The sequence below is a fragment of the Monodon monoceros genome, unplaced genomic scaffold (genome assembly GCF_005190385.1).
Source record: "Monodon monoceros isolate NGI ecotype Baffin Bay Population unplaced genomic scaffold, NGI_Narwhal_1 Super_Scaffold_12, whole genome shotgun sequence".
Taxonomy (NCBI): Eukaryota; Metazoa; Chordata; class Mammalia; order Artiodactyla; family Monodontidae; genus Monodon; species Monodon monoceros.
The window spans coordinates 53,928,555-53,947,831 of record NW_021703768.1 but is presented as its reverse complement, the minus strand read 5'-3'; the positions used below and the strand labels follow the sequence as shown (position 1 = coordinate 53,947,831).

Genomic DNA, 19,277 nt, shown 5'->3' with positions numbered 1-19,277 from the left:
TCACCTTTGGGAACTCAGGCAGGAATGTAGCAGGACACACAGTTACTTCGTTTTGTTGATTTTGTTCATTTGCTTGTAGCAAATTCAATGATCAGCTCTGGGAACTTTGGGAGATATTCCTGCTGGTGACCTGAAGATGCCAAAACCATGCTCACTGGTCCCTCCTTCCCTTTTCTTTTTCTCTTTCCTTTTTCTTTCTTTGCTGTTTCTTCCCTTCCTTCATTCCTTAACTCTTTCTCTCCCTCTTTACTTCCCTCCTCTCTTCCTTCCTTCAATCCTATCAGAGAGTATAGAAGTCCACACTCTTAAGGGAATCCAGTCTGGGACTTCCCTGGTGGCGTATTGGTTAAGAATCTGCCTGCCAATGCAGGGGACATGGGTTCGAGCCCTGGTCTGGGAAGATCCCACATGCCATGGAGCAACGAAGCCCGTGTGCCACAACTACTGAGCCTGCACTCTAGAGCCTGTGAGCCACAACTACTGAAGCCCATGTGCCACAACTACTGAATCCCGTGCGCTTAGAGCCTGTGCTCTGCAACAAGAGAAGCCACTGCAATGAGAAGCCCGTGCACCGCAATGAAGAGTAGCCCCTGCTTGCTGCAACTAGAGAAAGTCCACACGCAGCATAAGTAAATAAATAAATTTATTTATTAAAAAAAAAAAAGAATCCAGTCTGATAGCACCAACCCACTGAGTTCCCTGTGCCTTCTAACAAACTTAAGCTCCTTTCTGCCTTAAGGATTTAAGCTGCAGATAGGAAATGCAAATTGCTGACCTACCACTCCCTGCCCACACTGTCCTCCATAATATTTAATGTGTAACTTGGAAAAACAAAAACTTCCTGTAGAGCATCTCTGATGCGGATTGCATTGCACTAAAGACCGTAGGGACCCAAGCCCTAGCAATATGTAATTGCCCATCTTGCTTTCATGTATCAGGCCCCTTCCATGCAATGCCATGTGCTACTCCATAACTGAGCACTGATCTATCTAGGGCTTTGTGACAGCTCCTCTGTTTTAAGCAACAGTCAATTCACCCTACAAAGTCAGAAGGGGAGTTTTTGATGGCTGCTGTCAGTTTTATTGCTTTATCCTGGTTACTAGGATAGACTCTGCAGACATGGTGTGTTCATTGGTTTTATGTATCCCATGTTGTGGCTGCTATGACAAGCTACTCCTATAAAAACATGTTATTATTGCATATTGTAGCTCAGTGAGCTGACCCTGCATTTCAAAGTGTCCTGAAGCAAATAGCGTTGAAGTCCATAAAAACCGACTTGGCCTCCATCACAGGGGACTCTCTGCATGAGCTGCAACTCCCACAGTCTGGGAGCACGTTTTACATTTCCCCTGTGCCAGCAGCCATCACTGTTAACTGAACGCAGCACAGACCCAAACACAGCCGTTATCTACGTATCCACATAAAATTTCAGGGCAGGAAACTGTCATTTTATTTCTACCCATCTAATACCCCAGTAAGTGCCACTTACAATTTTGAAGTTTACAAAAGCATGAAATAAATGACTATAATGTTTTCATATATTAGTGTAGCAGGCAAGAGGGGTGGCTGACATTGCTTTCTATCTGCCCTGAATGTTAAAGAGAAAATTAACTTGAATTACAGCAAGAGAGGATGCAGTTAGTTCTACGCAAGTCACGATGAGGTGGTCCTGGGTGTTGAGTTCGAATCAATTGCCTGATACATCAAGAACTAGGATGCCTGGTGTGGCAGGAGTTAGTCTGAAGGCTGCAGAGGAATCAGCAGCCCAGTGTTTCTCCCAGAGCTCCCGGATACTGTTTTATCAGCAGAATCATCTGGGGAATTCTTTTTTTTTTTTTTTTTTTTTTGCGGTACGCGGGCCTCTCACTGTTGTGGCCTCTCCCGTTGCGGAGCACAGGCTCCGGACGCGCAGGCTCAGCGGCCATGGCTCACGGGCCCAGCCGCTCCGCGGCATGCGGGATCTTCCCGAAACGGGGCACGAAGCCGTGTCCCCTGCATCGGCAGGCGGACTCTCAACCACTGCGCCACCAGGGAAGCCCCATCTGGGGAATTCTTTACCAAACAGATTCCTGTGCTCCACCTCTGGATACTGGGATTCTGTTAGACTAGGGTTGGCCTTGGACTCCCAGCCAAATGATTTCATGTAAAGTCCTTCCCTTTTCTTAACTTTATCAAAGAGTAACAGAAACCTGTGTTGGGCTCCATGAGTCAAATGAGCTGAAAAACTACGCCATATCCTGTAAGAGGAAATTTCCGAACAAAATGGGAAAAAAGTGTTAAGGAGCCTTCCAATCCAAGGGTGAGACATCTGGGCAAGCAGCTCATTACTCTCTTCTGCCATCACTGCCAGGCCACAGCCTCTGCCCCTCAACTACCCTGCTCTCCCACCTACCCCCACTCCATCCCAGCTGTTGACAACTTGAAATCACTTATGGAATACTGTGGGTCTTGAAAAAGGAAAGGACTAATCTATTATTCTTAAATTTGGTTTCTAAAAGCCATTATTGCTCGTGAAAGATTAAACAGTGAACTGCATTGAACATTCACCTCTCGCCACCCCTCCCCCCATCTTTAGATAATATTCTCTAAACATTTGGCTGTTCGAGACATGGTACTAGATCCTACAAAGGTAAGTAGAAGACAGCGGGTCACCTGAGCATTCATCTGTCTTCCCCGTCTCCATTTATGTCGGTTCACAGGCTTTCTAAACAGCTTGGGAGACCCTTTTTCTCTTTCTCCTGTCTTTGGAAACAACCTAAATGTCCAAAAAGAGATAAATGATTAAAGACATTCTACATTCTTGGGTGGGATAACAACATAAACATGCTGATACTACTAGGAATTAAAGAAAAACAAGTTAAAATGAGATAAAGTTTTATATCAGTCTGGCAAAAAGAGGAAGCTGGATAATAGTGTAGGTGGGATGTAGGATTATAGGAACTGCAATGCACTGCTTATGGGTGGAGACTGGTGCAGCTATTCTAGGACCATGAGGCAAAAATTCATCAAATTGAATATGTGACCCACCAATCCCGAGCTGGGTGTGTATCACAAAATTTCACAATTCCACAACAATACGCAGTACAGCATTATTTCCTTGTCCTCTATGTATGAGAGCCATTTTGTGAACCAACAGATAGAGCTTGATGAAAAAAAAAAAAAACCACAACCCAAATGACATATTAACATGATTTTTATCAATTAAAAATACATGTATACAGAACAATGATACCTATGTTTTTTAAGAACACAAAACCAAACCATTAACAAAGTTGCCTGTGGGGTAGGAGAGGAGGCTGGATGCGAGTGTAGGGATAAGTTTCATGAACCTTGGCGCCAAGGTTGATGAGCCAAGGACCGAAGAGTAGTATGACCTCAAACATCTGCCTCTGAGCTTCTCTACTTGTGCACGTGCGCGTGAGAGGAAATAACGCGGCACGTCCTTAACATGAAATGCCATGCGGCCATTATAAATAATATTGCAGAAGTATACTTATAGACATTGAAATATATTTTTGATTTCATACTAAGCAAAAGAGGTTACCAAACATTATGCCCACTATTATTTCTTTTTTTTTTTTGGTAACATAAAAATCCATATAGATTGAAGAATGAAAGTGGCTGGGGAATTGCAGTGATTCAAACATTTTGTTTTGCTTTTCTGTATCTTTAATTTGCCTTCAATTGATCATGTATTGTGCAATAAAGAAAAAAATCAGAATTTTTCTTTTTAAAGAGTTTTTTGTTTTCACAAAGGCACAAGAATAAAGAGGTAGTGAGAATTTACAGATAGTACTGAGAAAGGAGCAGCCTTTTCCTAAGGCTTTGTGATTTCAAATGCAAATGCTCAAGCCCAAGCTTCCTGGGTCGCTCTTTCCTTTTCCTTGAGGACAGAGGGGGCCATAGTTGTTCTAAGAATCTCCACTTGAAATGGGCAATAGGCTGAGGAGCTAGGACTCGCATTACTGGGTAGCACTGAACTGATGCGCCTGGGAGGCCCTCCACAGGAACTACCCTCTGTCCCTACAAAGGACTGCCTCCAGCCGAGGAAAGTCACTTCAGCCCAGTACTGTTTCACACAGCATATGTATGCCAAAGGGACAGAACTTTCAGGCAAAAGATTTTTTATTTAGACAGGTTAGGGCTGGAGGATATGGAGACGCCAGCTGACATACGAAGGCTCAGGAGCTGCAACATGCTTGCTTTAGGCCTCGTAAATAGCTTCATCCTTCACCTGCAGGTTCTGACAGCCCTCTCCGGGCAGCGCTTCAGTGAAACATCAGATGACTTTGTTAGAGTCTGTCAGCTTTACAATATTAAGAGACTTTCTGTAAAGCTGCATGGAGCAATTCCTAGAAACCATATGCAACAGATCTTCCTTTTCCCCACATCTGAACAGACTCAATGTTCAGTCCGTCTCGGTAGAAGATTCTTTCATTGCCTGCATCCAAGTATTGGGCTTGACAGTCCCACCGGCAGCCTGTGATAAGAGACGGTGACCTTGTCTTTTGGATTCCCAGGAATCCAGGCGACGTTGCTGCATGTTTTTTTATGACGAATGGTGCTAATGCTTCCAGTACAGGGTCTGAGGTGTCTGAACTGCCACACATCTCAGGCCCTGAACCTGGGCCAAGTGACTGACGTTTAGTATACAGAAAGTAATAAAACCAAGGTTCAACAAAGCTGTGGTCATCTCCAGCTTTCTTAGATATATGAGACGCATACGATACTAACTGGGGTAGGAGGTAGGAAGAAAGAGAAATAACACAAAATGACTTTGTGGAAAGTGTTAAAAACATACTGGCAGGAAGGAAATTAAATTGAGTGAACTGCCCTACCACTGAATTCCTTAATGTCTGGCCTATACTGAAGTAAGCAAATTTCCACAGCTAACAGAGCTACACTTTTTCATGTAACATTTGTGTTGTGAACCAAAAATCTAGAAGGGAAATTGCCTACTGACTAATTAGTAATTAATTAGGACTAATAAAGGAGTCCTATCACAGAGAACGATTAGCTTGCTTGGCTCATGGCTTCCCGCCAATCATCAGGTTTGTAATTTTGCACCATATGAATTTTTTTGCATGTAAACTTAGAAAATGAGATGGCTTAGATCATTCACAGAGGGCCCTGGGTCTTGAATTCAATTGCATGATACCTGGTAATGTTTAGAAAGGTCAAGAGCTTTAGAACCAGAAAAATCCACGCTCTAATCCAAGCTCTCTTTACAGGGTATATGTTAAGTAAGTCACATAGCCTGTCTGGGCCTATTTGCTCACCAGTAAAATGGGGATGCCACCACCATCTGGTTTGAGGCTTATGTTGGGGCTCAAATAAGATGGCAGATGGAAAGCATCTTGCCCAGTACTAAGGGTACACATATAGTAGGCAGACAATAAATGTTAGGTTGCTTCCTTCCTTTCGGATGGTCTTAATGCTTTTTAATTATGAGGGAGGAGACAGGATGGGAGGAAAAGAAAGATGAGAGAACACAATGGTAATTGATGGAGCAAGGTTTTGGGAGAATTGAAGTAGGTGGAGTCATGGAGAAAGGACACTTCTTCCTGAGACTGTAGGGAAAATGGTGAGAATGATGTGAAAGTTGGTAAGTTCTGCAGCAAAGGAAGAAGGTTGGTAGAAAACAGAGGAAGGACTTAAAGGAAGACTTAATCTCAAAGAATGGAACATGTTCGTGTGGGTTAAAAAAAAATAGCAAACCATTCCACTCACCAAAAGGAATCTGCAGAAAACCATCCTTTCCATAAGAGAGAGTTACATTCAGTAATGTTTTAGAGACGCTATGTATGTGTGTATATGGGAAAAAACTTAATAGTCATTATCTTTTCATGCTAAATTTTTATTTCAATGTTATGCAACTGCATAAGTATAAATATTTGTTCAATATACAACAATTATGACATCCATAGGGAATTGCTTAGAGAAAATAAGACTGCAAACACTTTATTGCACAGATCCTAACAAACTTTGAAGCTGGTAAATCTACAGCTGGGAATACTACCGAGGAGCACATCTTACAATCACAGGAGACCGACCAAAATAGAACACAGGAGAATTTCTACCAGCTGACTGGAGAGGTTTACAACAACAAACAGGTATTACATGAATGCAACCTTAGGTACTCCGTAGCCATCCAAAATGCAAAAACATATTTGGCAAAAATGATAATACACTATACAAAATATACATCAAAAATATCATTTGTAAACAAGCAGCTAGTTGTGCTTTAAAGGAAAGTGGACAGTTAGAAAGCAAAGGCTGTAAACCATAAACTACCTCCCCGATAGGCCTGTCTAGATGTCTGGGTGCAGAAGGATCGGGTTATGACAACCGCCAAATGCACGTATGAATTATAAATGCTGAGACCATTTTCGAAACCCATTCAAGATCTTTCAACATATTTGTTTCTTCTACAATTCACAACATAGTGATGGGGAATGGCTAAAACCTCATGGGAAAAAAATTCGGAGCAAGGAGGAGACTTTTTTTCTTTTTTTCTTTTGCCATTGCCAACTCATTTTACAATGAAGGACAACCAAGCAGTTTAAGTTACGCCTTTGTTTTTGGAGCGGAGTTTACAGCCTCACTGAATGATTTATAATCCACAGGGCTGTAAGATGAAGCTGTGCTTAGGTGAACAATGTTATAGCCTGAAGATACTAAGACACTCCCCAGGGGGGATGGGTGCTGGATTAGTATTTCTTCTTGGTAATTTTTTTTTTTTCTCTTACAAAACAAAAAATCCTGCTACGGATCCCAAGCATCTTATAAATACTTATCTGTGTGTATTTTCTCTTAGTGCCTTAGTACTTATGTCAGCAAGTGCTGTCTTACAATATAAAACAATCCACCAGGAAGGAAAACTGCAACAAAAAACAAACAAAAAGATCCCCCTCAGCACTAAAATGATTGGACAAATTCTACATATTCCATGGTATACAAAATTTAAATAAGGCTTAGCAAAAGTAAAAAGGACAGTCACATTCAAGCACCAAATAGCTCCAACAAGTCTTTTTGTTACAAAAATGATGCTCTTTATTAATACAGTATTTTTTTTGCATACAAATAAAGAGATCATGTTATGAAATGTATGGAGCTACTTGATGTATCAGAAATGAATGTGAAACCCAGGAACTTGCTAAAAACAGCAAGCTTCATCTACAACATAAGGCCCCAGCTATGTATTAAAATGTATCTGATGTCCTGATTATTCCTTAAAATATATGCTATGATGCCAAAATCCACAACCCCACCCCGTCCCCCGACTTTTCCTCAAAAAAGCAAATTGAAAACCTCTTCCAATGCCCGATGCTTATGACTCAACCTAAGTACTAGCAGATTTGTGTGCGGCCAGCAACTTTCCTTTATGTTCAACAGCAGGGCTGGTGCAGAACTACTATAAAATGTGTGCTTCTTAGACTAGTGACTCATAGCATAAAGGCCTGAGTTTAAGAGCATGAAAAGGAAAAGCGAGAGAACAGAAAGGGAAAGCAAAAGAACAGAAATAAGTCGACATGTGTTTATAGCCCCCGCTCTACCTATGGTGAGGAGTTGACATACACACCCACAGACAAGGACAACTGGCCTTTCAGACAGCTGGGCCCAGGGTCAAAATGGCTATTAGGATGACCATGAAATGAAATGAAAATGGCTAGCTCCATCTGTTGTGGCCATTTCTGATGGAGGAGGATTCCAAATGCAGTGATTCGAGTAGTTCTTTAGATCTGGAAGTATAGGTAGCCAGATACAGTACTATCAAAATCACTTGTTAAAAATACACATGAAGGCTTACAATCTAGTGTATTTGGGGCTTTCTTTCACCTTCAACTCGACTTAGAATGTTTTAACGTAGAAAAATGTAGCCTTGAAATATTCTTTTCAACCACAGACCAGAACACGTGGGTGGATGTGTATATACACGAATACGGGTGTATCTATACTTTTACATATACCCAGGTTTAACCCTTTTGCTTCGTTACTGCATTATGATCAATGGTAGAGCGAAAATCTTATTTAAAAAAAAGCTGTAGTAAATGATGCCATCAGCAGCAGAGTATCGACTCTATATCCCCCAAACCAAACACATTGCTAGGTATTTACAGAGAAAATCGTTTTCCTCAACAATCCGCAACCTCAACCTCAACCAAAAAGATTTTTTGTTTTTTTATTTTTATTTTTTTTGTACAAACACTATCTGGTAACAGTTTACCGGTTCCAATTGGGAAGGCATTTGGAAGAAGGTCCCTTCTTTTCCTGTTTCTTCTCTCCCCCTTCTTCGGTGAGGCTCCAGGCTCTGCCTGGGGGGGGTTCCCACAGTGCTGGTTTCCAAGGTAGTCAAGATGCAGTTACACACGCAGGCTGGGTGCCCCAGTCCCGCCAGGGGCCTGCCCCATCACAAGGCCTTTTTGTGTGGGCTGCCGCGCAAACTCTCTTTCCCCCGCCTCTGTCGCACCCCGGAGTCCTTCTCAGAAGGAAGGGCGATTGGGCGCTCCGCGCTTGGAGCGGGGAACGGCTTGGTCACCTCTCTGCCCACATTCTGCTTCCTAGTCTGAGCTGGCTGGGCGGGGGCCGGCTCTTTCCCTTTGGTTTCTCCCGCGGTGGCTGCTCCTGAGAGGACCCTGTCCCGGTGGCTGGCGCCCTCCCCCACGCCTGGGTTAGGGTGATAGGATTCCAGAGTGATGGCTGAGCTGCGGAAGGATGGCAAGGAGTCGCTCTTTGTCATTTGGGTTCTGCCATCCCCCCCAGGCAGGGGCTTTCGATGGTCCCTGCTGCTGGAGGCTGAGGGCTCAGCTGTGGCCCTGCCGGCCTTGGCAGAGAAGGTGTCGCTGCAGGTTGTAGAAGTCTCTGGAACTACTGATCTAGCCTCGGGAAAGCCAGAGGAGTAGCTCAGAGACTTCTCGGGGAGGGCAGTGCAGCGGAAAGAGCTCTGCGCCGTGGCCGAGGGCGACCGTTTCATGCCACTGGGCTTGCCCGCCTCCGTCAGTGGCTTCTGGGAACCGGGCCCTTTCCCCTTGGCCTCCGGCCAGCCCTTCCCGGCGGCTGCTGCCGGCCTCTCCGTGCCCTTGGGCCCAGCCTCACCTTGCACCGGGGAAAGGCTGGCCCCCGGCTTCCCGCTGTCCACAGGGGAGTAAAGTGCTTCGGTGCATTTCTTGCCTTCAGACTTCCCGGCGTCAGCGCTGGCAGCCGGCGGACTCAGGCTCCTGTCTGTCTGTTTGCACAGAGGGGGATAATCTTTCACAGTGGATGGTTTGGGGGCCTTTGGAGATGGGTTTTGCCTTTCCCCTACAGTGGGAAGTTTCTGGTCTACCGACTCACTGGCCCCTAGGGGTCCTTGCCGTGGTGGATGTGCGGGCTTCTCCAGTGCCTCTGGGGGATGCCCACTGCTGGTGGGTCTCAGCTTGGTGTCTAGAGGACCCCATTCCATCTGTAGGGGGACTGAGGGCCCACTTGCTCCCTGGCCAATCACATCGCGGGCTGTGTTCTGGGGACCTGGGAGGGCAGGGAACTCCTCTGACACACCCTTACTGCTGCCCTTCCCCTCTTTGCCGGGGGCCTGAGCACCAGGCTCTTTGCCCACTGCAGCCTCAATGCTCAGCTTCTGGGAGAAGAGGGGCCGGTCTGGGTGCTTAGACTTTGGAGGGTCTGTGTCGGGGCCAGACCTGGGCTTGTGGCTGCTGCTTTCACAGAGCACGGCAGTGGGCTTGGGAGGGTCCTGGAGGCCCAGGATTGAGTGTGTAGCGCAGGGCTTGCTCCCAGGCAGAGAGCCAGCAGGGTAGCTTTGTTGAGTGTAATGCCGCTGAGCGGCCAGGCGAGGGAGCTCTTTGGTGGTAGGTAGGGGCTGAGAGCTACTGGTGAGGTGATGCTTCTGCAGGGGCTGTTCTTTCCTTTCTGGTTCCTTGAGACCATCTTTCTGCACAGATCCGAAACCGGAGAGCTTTTCACTCTTCTCACTCTCTGTCCCGGGTGGCTCCAGAGACCACCTGGCAGAAGCGAATGCCAGCTTAGATTCCGGGCCACTCCTTCCCTTGCCCAGCTCCCTCTCACAAGGAGTCGCTGCAGAGTGCAAAGAGGGGTCTTCTCTGGCCAGTGGCCTCACCTCATCTCGGCCGTCTTTGGGGTTTGTTTTCCCACAAGGCCCGCATGCTTTCTCCAGGGCCTGGGTCTGGGTGGAGACATCTGGGCGGGTCCTCCCCACAGCGGGGAGGGTTTTGGAGTTGTCACTGGTTTTAGTAGCTTCTGGTGGATACAGCTCCTTGGAGGGGTCTCTGCGGATGTCGGCCCTCAAAGCCAACCGCTCACTTCTGGCTGTGGGAGGGCCCCTTTCGGACGACTCCCTCCCGCTAGGCTTCTCCCTCAAGGGGGCACCTTCAGGCGGGAGCGGGCTGCGCAATCTAGACGGGTCAGCACCTTGGAGGTTCTGCCCCAGGAGGGGAAGGAGCTTAACATCGGGCCTGTGGTCTTGGTGTTGGCTGGGGCTGCCCTCTCCCCGCTGGGGATGGCTTTCCACAATGGTCACCGGGGTCCTGGCTGCATGGGAAACCTTCCTGTCCAGCTTCAGCTCTGGGTCAGGCAGGGGTGATGCCAGTGAGCCCTGCAGACCCCGGCTGGGTGGTGGGAACCGAGGCTCGAGCAGGTAGGATTTGTTCACCTTGAAGCTGGCAGGGGAGGACTCCCTCTGACCCGCAGTTTCACCCTTCCTCCCCACGCTGCCGGCGGGAGCCTGTGGCACAGGGGGCCCTACGTCACTGCCTGGGCTGGGGCTCTGGGCAGGCTCTGGTGAAGGCAGCTCCGTCTTGGAGGCCTGCGGTCCAGACAGAAGAGCAATGTCCAAAGTGCCCTCAATGGGCTTCAGGCATGACACAGACCGCCCTTCCAGCTTATACTCGGAGGGGCTTTTCCGGACAGGCGACTCTGGAGCAGCTAAGCCCGGCTTCTCCGCTCCGCTGTCCACCCGGCCAGAAAGGGCCTTGAGAGGGACAAAGGAGACGGTGCTGAGCTGAGCCACGTGGCCGCTGATGAATGGCGCGCGGCTCTCGGAGGCCGGCTGGGCCTCCTGCTGCCCCCCGGCCAGTCGGCTCGCGCTCCCCAGCAGGCCCTCCTGGGCACCAGATGTCATCTTGGGCTTGAGCACAGGGCAGGGGCCATCATCTTTGTCTTCAAGGGACATCTTCTTTCTGAGGTAATCGATGTTGGCCAGCTTGCTGTCTAACTTCTCACACCGGGGACCCTCCTTGGCCTGCGGGGCCTTCTCCGTGTACTCACCCTTCCCAGAGGTGGGCCTGTGGGTGGCGTGACAGAGACCGTCTTGTAGGGTGCTGTGAGCCGAGGCTCGTTTGAGGTCACCGGTGCCCTGGCTGTGGTCCCCGGGAGCTGCTGCCCCCTCCGAGGTGACAGCCTCGCTGGCCCGCACACTGGCCTGTTTGTGGAGAGCATCTTTCAGCAGGCTGCCCGGGGCCTGGGCCTCCTGCGCGGCTGCTTTGTTTTCAAAATGATTTGACCTTTCCGAAGCCTTTGGATAGATTTTCTTCTCTCTGTCTTCTAGCCTAAAAGCAGAGAGGTTTTCCACCTCATTGCCAAGTGCATGGGGTTTCTGGCGGGATTCCTGTTTCTCTGGGAGCCCGTCGGGCTTCTTCACCACCACCTTGGCCTTCAACTTCTCTCGGTCCAGCTCGTCCACAGACTCTTGTCGGCCCAGCTTCCGGGACACAGGGCGTTTCAGGCAGCCTTGCTCCACAGGCCTGGCCCGGCTGAGGGCAGGCGCGTCGCACATGTTCTCCTCCAGGCTCTGCAAGGTCACCTCCCGCTGGGACTGCTCCCGCGGCGGCACCTCCTCCTGGGTGACCTCCAGGCTGTGCTTGCGGGAGCACAGGTGCTTCTTGTCACTGCTGTAGGAGGGAGAGAGCTTCTCCTCCGACTGCACGCGCTTGAGCAGCGGGGACCGCGGGGGCTCTGCGCTCTTGGGCCTCACAATGTGTCTGACGATGGTCGGGGGGGAGTGCATTTTGCTGGGAAAGGCTTGAGAGATCTTGGAGTTGCCAAGTGAATGTCCCAACAGAGGGGACGGTGACCGCTGAGGGGAGGTGGGCTGTGGAGTTGGAGAGGGTGTCCGGGCCAGCGGGGAGAGCGGGATGCTGCCCGCTGACTTACGTCTTCCTGACCGGTATCGCTGCCCGCTGAGTTTGGGGGCCAGGCCGTGGAGAGTGCTGGGCCGGATGTGTCCTGACCCTGCCGGGGAGTTGGGGGCACTAGAGCTTGGGGAGCTGCTCTGGGAGGAGTTAGTACCTGTGGGTGGAAAACAGGATGCTGTGAGCAACAGCCACTTTCCCTTTGCTTTCCATGCTTCCAGACCTAGCTGTTTTAGATAAGGTCAGGTAAAGGTCAGCAAATTGTCTTAGCATCTAAGTCTAGTGAATAAATGCTTTTCAGATAAACCTCCCCACACCAAGGGTTAACCCAGTACTTCCTGTCTTTTTTAATGGACCGAACAGCTGTATCTTCTGACCTTCCTATAAATCCTGTTCTCTGTCAATTACAACCTCAACCTTCTTTCCTTAAGCAGGAATAAGCCTCTCTTCCAGGATCTCAGATGGTGACCCCTCAACTCTTGAGAGGCAAGGAGACTCACTCACCGGATGGGAAGTCGGGGGTGGAGCGGTAGCTGGGAGTAGGGGATCGGGGAGACAAGCTGTGAGTGGGGGACCCCGGGAGGCTCTCCCCTGATGACAGGGATCTGTTCAAGCAGGAGAAACTTCGGCTGGTGTGGAGTAAAGGAGAAGGCTGCTTGGCTAGTTTTTTGAAAAGGGATCTTCTCCTAGAGTGAAAACAGAAGAAAACGGATCAGATTCTACATTCAAAACCACTCCTCCTACCCACAGCACCAGTGCATTCAGTACACGCCCCTGTGCCAGAGACGGTGATGGGATGATGGCAGATCCTTTTAAAGAGAAGGATCCCACTTTTATATTCAAAACTTTTTTATGACTTAGAAAGGAAGAGGTTTTGATAATACGCAATGGAAGCTCTCTTCTCTTAATTTCAAGCACTTTAAGAAGAGCTGTGAAAATAGGAAAAATATATAATAAATATACATTCATTTATTTATATGTCAGGTTTTTGAGGACACAGTTTTTTGCCTGAAAGCTTCTGAGTACACAGCCCCAAACACACTGAAACAATTTAATTAATTAAGAGGTAATACAAAGTAAATCCCTGGAAGAAAAACCATCATCTTGGATATAGAATTCTTTGATGGTGGTACACTGGGTAGAGGCTTTATCTCTGAGGGGCTGTTTGCTGTGCTTATTCCATTGTGAGCTCTTGAATATTCCTAATGACTGTGCACGCTGTACGTTTACACAGAGAAACCGAGCAAGGTGAAATGAAGCTTATCACATCAGCAGGGCAGGAGACACCATGCAGCACAAGCAAATGTGTAGTTAGTGCCCCACGAGCACACCTGAAAGCCAAAAGCACAGCTTCAGGTGGCTTCGAAGTGCAGGTGGCTGTACAGAGTTCCTTCATCCCCAGGTAGTTTACACTCTGCTACCCCTTGAAGCAAGTGTGTTCTATATGACCTAAACCACCATTAAAATATAAAGCTCACATTAAAAAAAAAAGGAGGATCTCAAAATGTGTGTGTGTGTGTGTGTGTGTGTGTGTGTGTGTGTAAGTTTAATCACAGTAATACACGTACTTGGGTTAAAAAGTCAAATAGTTTGTAATGAAAAATAGCAACTCCCTGCTCTGCCTTTTTCCCAATCCCCAGAGAAACCACTTTCTAGTCTTTTAGCTGTTTCTTTTCCTATTTGTCTGCATATTGCTAGGAAATGTGCTTATGCTGTTTTTTTAGTTTTTCGAATTTAGAAATTATCTGTTGATTTCCTACCACAAAAAATGAGAATTAAGCTCGTATACAACTGCTTCCACCTTCTAACCGAAAACACTTCCCTGTTTCTATTCCTCTTAGTAGTGCTAAACCAAAATTTTTGGTTAGAAAAAAAAGGCTGGTGTTTATTTTACATGATAAATACTGTTCACAGCTTGGCCATAATTCTATTTTCCTTCCTTGTATAACTCTGTCTTTCCTGAAGTCAATAATCATTCCTTTCTCATTTGCTTATTTTTCTTTTCTATCATCAAAAATCCTCATAATGTGATCCAACACACCATATCCAAGTGGGCAAAGTAGGGCTGCTGTGGCATGGTGCAGTGAGCACATCTAGACAACTGCCTGGCAAGAAATATCCTCACCAGAAACACACACATACACACACCTTGCCAGTGCCTGCACGGGGCACAAAATGGTACTCACGGTGCCTCTCACAGTGCAAACGTGTAGCCAAGTTAGGCTTTCAGTCAGTAAAACAAAGCCTTTTTATTTCTAGGCTTATTTGGATGCTTTAAAGATCTAGTTATCTTCAAACATCTGGCATTAAAAAATAGCAACTGGGGCTCCCCTGGTGGCGCAGTGGTTGAGAGTCCACCTGCCGATGCGGGGGACGCGGGTTCGTGCCCCGGTCCGAGAAGATCCCACATACCGTGGAGCGGCTGGGCCCTGAGCCTGCGCATCTGGAGCCTGTGCTCCGCAACGGGAGAGGCCCCAACAGTGAGAGGCCCGTGTGCCAAAAAAAAAAAAAAAAAAAAAAAAGCAACTGTTTGTTTTTAGATAATGTAAAGGACGTTATTAAATACAGATATAATGCTAAAAACTGCCTGAAGTTTCAGTTCCTCAAATCCAACTCAACTGAAATGAAGTCTAGAGGCTTAAGAAAAGGCAAAGGGCTTTTCATGGTTCTCACACATGAGAAGAAGCAATATAAATTCTTCTACACTGTAACTACATAGGTCTTTTCACTATGAAAAAGAATGCTGTTACGAAGGAATATAAATGCTAATGTATAAATACATGTGAACCACGGGGCAACATTTCTCACAGAGAAATGGATCCTTCTCATATGCAAGCATTTACATTAAGCGAGGAGTAAATGTCGCTCAGTGTGGGAATGCACCAAACCCATGAAGAGGACGGCTCTAACTCACCTTTCCAGACTTTCCTTCTTCTTGGATTTCTTGCTCCGCCTTACCATCCGGCTCTTATAGCTGTTTCTCCTGGCTGGCCCCGTCTTGATTGATGTGTTCTCAAATGGGGTGGTCGTGATCGACACCTTATTTCCACTCTATAAAAATATGATGTGGTATTAAAGCGAAATGCTGTGATGAAACAAGACCAGAACAGAGATAGGAGAGCCAAAGACAAAGAAAAGATCCATAAGGACGGACATACAAAAGGCTTCCATGTGTCAATGACCCTTCAAGCAGTGAAGTCCTGACAAACTCGGTGGAAAAAAAATGTGAGGTTTCCTTAAGAGGGTGGGATCTGGAACTCCACAGAGCTGAGTTCAAATCTGAGCCTGTGACCTGAGCACTTGCTTTCCATCTAACAGGAGAGTCACACTTATCTCATAGAGCTCGTCTGAAGATCAAGGAGATAGAGTCTGTAAAGCCTTTAGCACTGAGGGTGACACATGGAAAGGACTCTATAAATCACAGTTATCCTCATCCATATGTATTAAGTATAAAGATGCCCAGGGGCTCTCTAGAAATCATAAAAAAAAATCATAAAGCAGCAAAACTGAATGAGACTTCTATTTTAAATTATTTTTAAAGGTTCCTTTTCTACCACCAGAAAACCTGTCAGCAGGCAGAGCTGGAAAGTTCATGCCAGCAGGTATGAAACAGCCTCTGTTTTGCCAGGTCAGGCATGGTGAGGTCATTCCTGGTGGGTTTCTGTGCCCTACCACTTGAACCTGGGACAGGGGCTGGCTGGGCAGGCCCTGGGGATGGATTTGAGAGCAGAGTTAGAGGGCAAGCTGAGGTGTGCCCTGGGCAAGTGGTTAGGACCCACCCCCTTCACTCCCATATCAATGACCTCTTCTTGAATTTCTTAATAACCAGGAGAGAAACATGTCCTTTCAGAGTCACAGATGGCCCCGATTACCTTAAGAAGACAAGAAGCATACGGAGAAGGGCCTTTTAAAAGGCCTATGCCTGGAAGATGCCTAGCAACTCAGCTCTAAGTGGTATTAAGAGATGGGGAGTTGAGTATGATGGGGGCTGGGGACTGGAAAAACAGAGATTGTTTTAATATCAACATCCACCTTCCCTCCCAACTTGGGAAGTAATACGTGCCATTAGAAGAAAAGAGTAAAGCATATATATATATATAAAAAATCACTGAGGAGCTTACCACCCAGCTAACATTGGTAACATTTCTGTATATTTCCTGCTGGTCTCTTATCAGGCATGTAGAAAGTATGTATATATATATAGACACACTTTATAAATAATTTAAATCTTAATTAAATTAATGTCATATTTAGTTTTATGTTTTTTGTTCACTTCACATTTCCTAACTTTGAAAAACTTGCCCTTCGTCATTGAATATTCCTTAAGAACATGATTTTTACTGGCTATTTAAAAATATTCCATGAGATGGGTGAATCACAATTTAACTATTTCCCTACAGCTATTGTTTTCTATCTCGCAATTCTTGTAAGGGCTGGAATAAATACCTTTATCTCTAAATCGCTGTCCGAGCCTCTGACATTTCCCTTAGTTTACATAATTAGACCCAATACACGCAGCAAAGGGTCTAGGTGGGCTTTTCAGCGACTCTTCGTGCCTGGTGATACACTAATTTCCAGAAGGGTTATGTCACCTCATGCTCTTGCCAGCAGCGCATGAGCAGCAGCCATAGAACGGGCTTGTCAGAACGGAATACTAACATTAAACAGATTACTGATTTTACAGGAAAAAGTTATATCAAGTTTTAATCTTTGTTCTTTGGCTATTAACAAAGCTGGACTTTGACTCATTTATTTTCGATGATTTCTATTTCTTTAGAGAACGATTTGTTCATGTCTTACATCCAATTTTGTATCAGAAAGTCTTAGTATTATTGATTTTAGAGTTCTTTACATATTTAAGAACATATAATCCCATACTTAATGTCATAATTGTAAAAAAATATTTTAGGGAAATGAGATTTGAACTTGAACAAGAGAAACAATTTTTCTTCATCCTGAAAGAATAAAGTACATGTTTTATATGCAAATGCCAAAACTTTAAAAATAAACCTTAACCTGATAGTAGAGACTGACATTCAATTTATTCTTTAAACTGAAAATTCAGCTTTGAAGTATGAAAGGCCTACCATTGAAGGTTGTTTGGTATGGGATTCTCTCTTTACAAATTGAGTGAAACCAGGCTAACTGAGCGAGGCCAGGCTAAAGTTTTAGTTTTTCCTGCATGTCTTAGGGGAAGGAAAGGGGCAACAAACAGGATGGGAGTTCATCTTTCATTGAAGTTCCTTCCGTCCTTTTCTACATCATATACAGAGTGGACACAGAGCCACAATGATCACCGGGGCTGCTAGAGCCCATGAGCCATCTAAGCTTGAATCCACTTCCACCCCTTCTAACACAATTCAGCACTGACTTTTATATCTTTACCTATAAGAGGCTCACAATGCCACTGAGCATTTTAAAAGCACATTGTGAATGTTAAAGCATTTTTCACATATATTCTCTTACTTTATTTTCACAACCAAGTCATGAGGGTTTTTTTTTTTTTTCTTAAACCTTGTGAGGTAGGAAGGGATTATTATTCTTTGACTAGAGGTAAGGAAAACAGATTCAGAGACACTGAGATTCTTTTTTCCCAAGGTCACAGAGCCCAGTGGGAGAGCCCAAAGCTGGCTCTCCCGCCCCTCACCCCACACTGCCCACTCCTCATGGGCAGGGCATGCCCTGATCCCTTCCATCTCTTCCTCCCAGCAGAGTGCACAGCTTGTACTTAAAGAGTGGTGGTGAGGGAACGAGGCACTGGATCCATATAAGGAATGATCAATGTATCAGACTGTCAAGAAGAAATTTAAAAAATATCGTCAACATTATATGAAAAAAATATAATATAAATGCTGAACATTCCTCACCAGAAAAGTTATGACCAGGGTTTGCTGAATCAGAGCACGTCATTAAGTTCTGTACAAAAGTCCCTTTCCACTTTAAAACCAAACCCAGTTTTCTTTTTTTTGTTTCTACATATGGCTGTTCCAGATGACAGTTCACTTGACTTATGGAAATACACAAAGAGATAACTTCCCTGAGGGGAAATACAGACACAAAAAAAATGCAGAGTGCAAACATTTGGTTGGAAATGTTAATGATTACAAAAATGGTAAGTAAATGACTGAAAAATATTATAATTTTATAGACAATAGGTGAGAATTGTGGAGACTGCCATCTGGTGGATCCATCGGCTATAGCAAGTGCTGTCAGAACTCGGCACACAGTGTTTTACTGGGTCTACTGACCTCAACAAATTCTTTTGAAGAAGAAGCAGTCTCTTATTAGGGAAATTCTGCAGCACTGTTTTAAAAAATAACAACGAAATGGGCCCAGAAGACTGTTAAATGTTCTATTAGTTAAGTTTTACTTTAAACTACTGGTGTGATTAGTGCACGGTGGGAGGGAAATTATTTTAAGCTGGCTGAACTGAACCCAAAAGCAGAAGTCAGGCTATTCAGTCTCTTCTCTCAGTCTGACTCCACATTAGTTTATCACTTGGCCTTGGGTACTTCACTGAGCTAGACTGTTTTTACATTTCTTTCTCTGCAAGACGCACATGGCGAACAGCACTCTTCCTGCATACGTGTGTCCTTGCCCTGACTCAACCCTCCATGATCCAGCCCCAGCCATCCTGCACACTTCATCCCAGATGCTATGAATGAACTCAGGCTCCAGCCACACTGGTTTACTCATGCACCTCAAGCACTCTGAGCTTCCTGTCCTTGTGTTTTTAAGCATCTTCTTTATTTTGCCTAGACCGTCCTACACCCTCTTCCCATACACTAAATGTCCACCCATCCTTCACAGCCCTGCACAGAAAACCCCTAACTCTTCACCCCTGCCCACCCTGGTGGAAAGCCCTCTCTCCTTTAGAACCTGGGCAATATTTACAGTTTGTTCCTTTTGTCTGACACTCTGATTATAGCCTAGTATTGCCACTGTTTCCCTTGTGAACGTTGGACTGTATTAACTCAAGTTACTGGCAATCAAAAGACTTCATGTACAGAGCACAGTGGCATGCTGGTTGAAAGCACAGGCTCTGGAGCTGCATTGCCGAGATGCAAATCCTCTTCTGCTCTTTCCTAGCAGATAACCTTGGCTGCTTTGTTAACTTCTCCCTGCTTTAATTTC

The 19,277-nt window shown here is 45.9% G+C and overlaps 1 protein-coding gene across 6 annotated transcripts in view; it reads right to left on the bottom strand.

Annotated features, from left to right (window-relative positions):
• Nucleotides 1-6,730: 6,730 nt before the first annotated feature.
• Nucleotides 6,731-19,277, bottom strand: part of MAST4 (microtubule associated serine/threonine kinase family member 4) — a 568,502-nt gene continuing 555,955 nt past the window's right edge. For all 6 annotated transcript variants that reach the window (XM_029218029.1, XM_029218025.1, XM_029218027.1 and 3 more), the window contains 3 exons: nt 15,058-15,194; nt 12,648-12,829; nt 6,731-12,300 (listed from right to left, as the gene is read on the bottom strand). In XM_029218029.1, the coding sequence (XP_029073862.1) occupies nt 8,411-12,300; nt 12,648-12,829; nt 15,058-15,194 (4,209 nt within the window). In that variant the 3' untranslated portion in view covers nt 6,731-8,410. The remainder of the gene's footprint in view (nt 12,301-12,647; nt 12,830-15,057; nt 15,195-19,277) is intronic.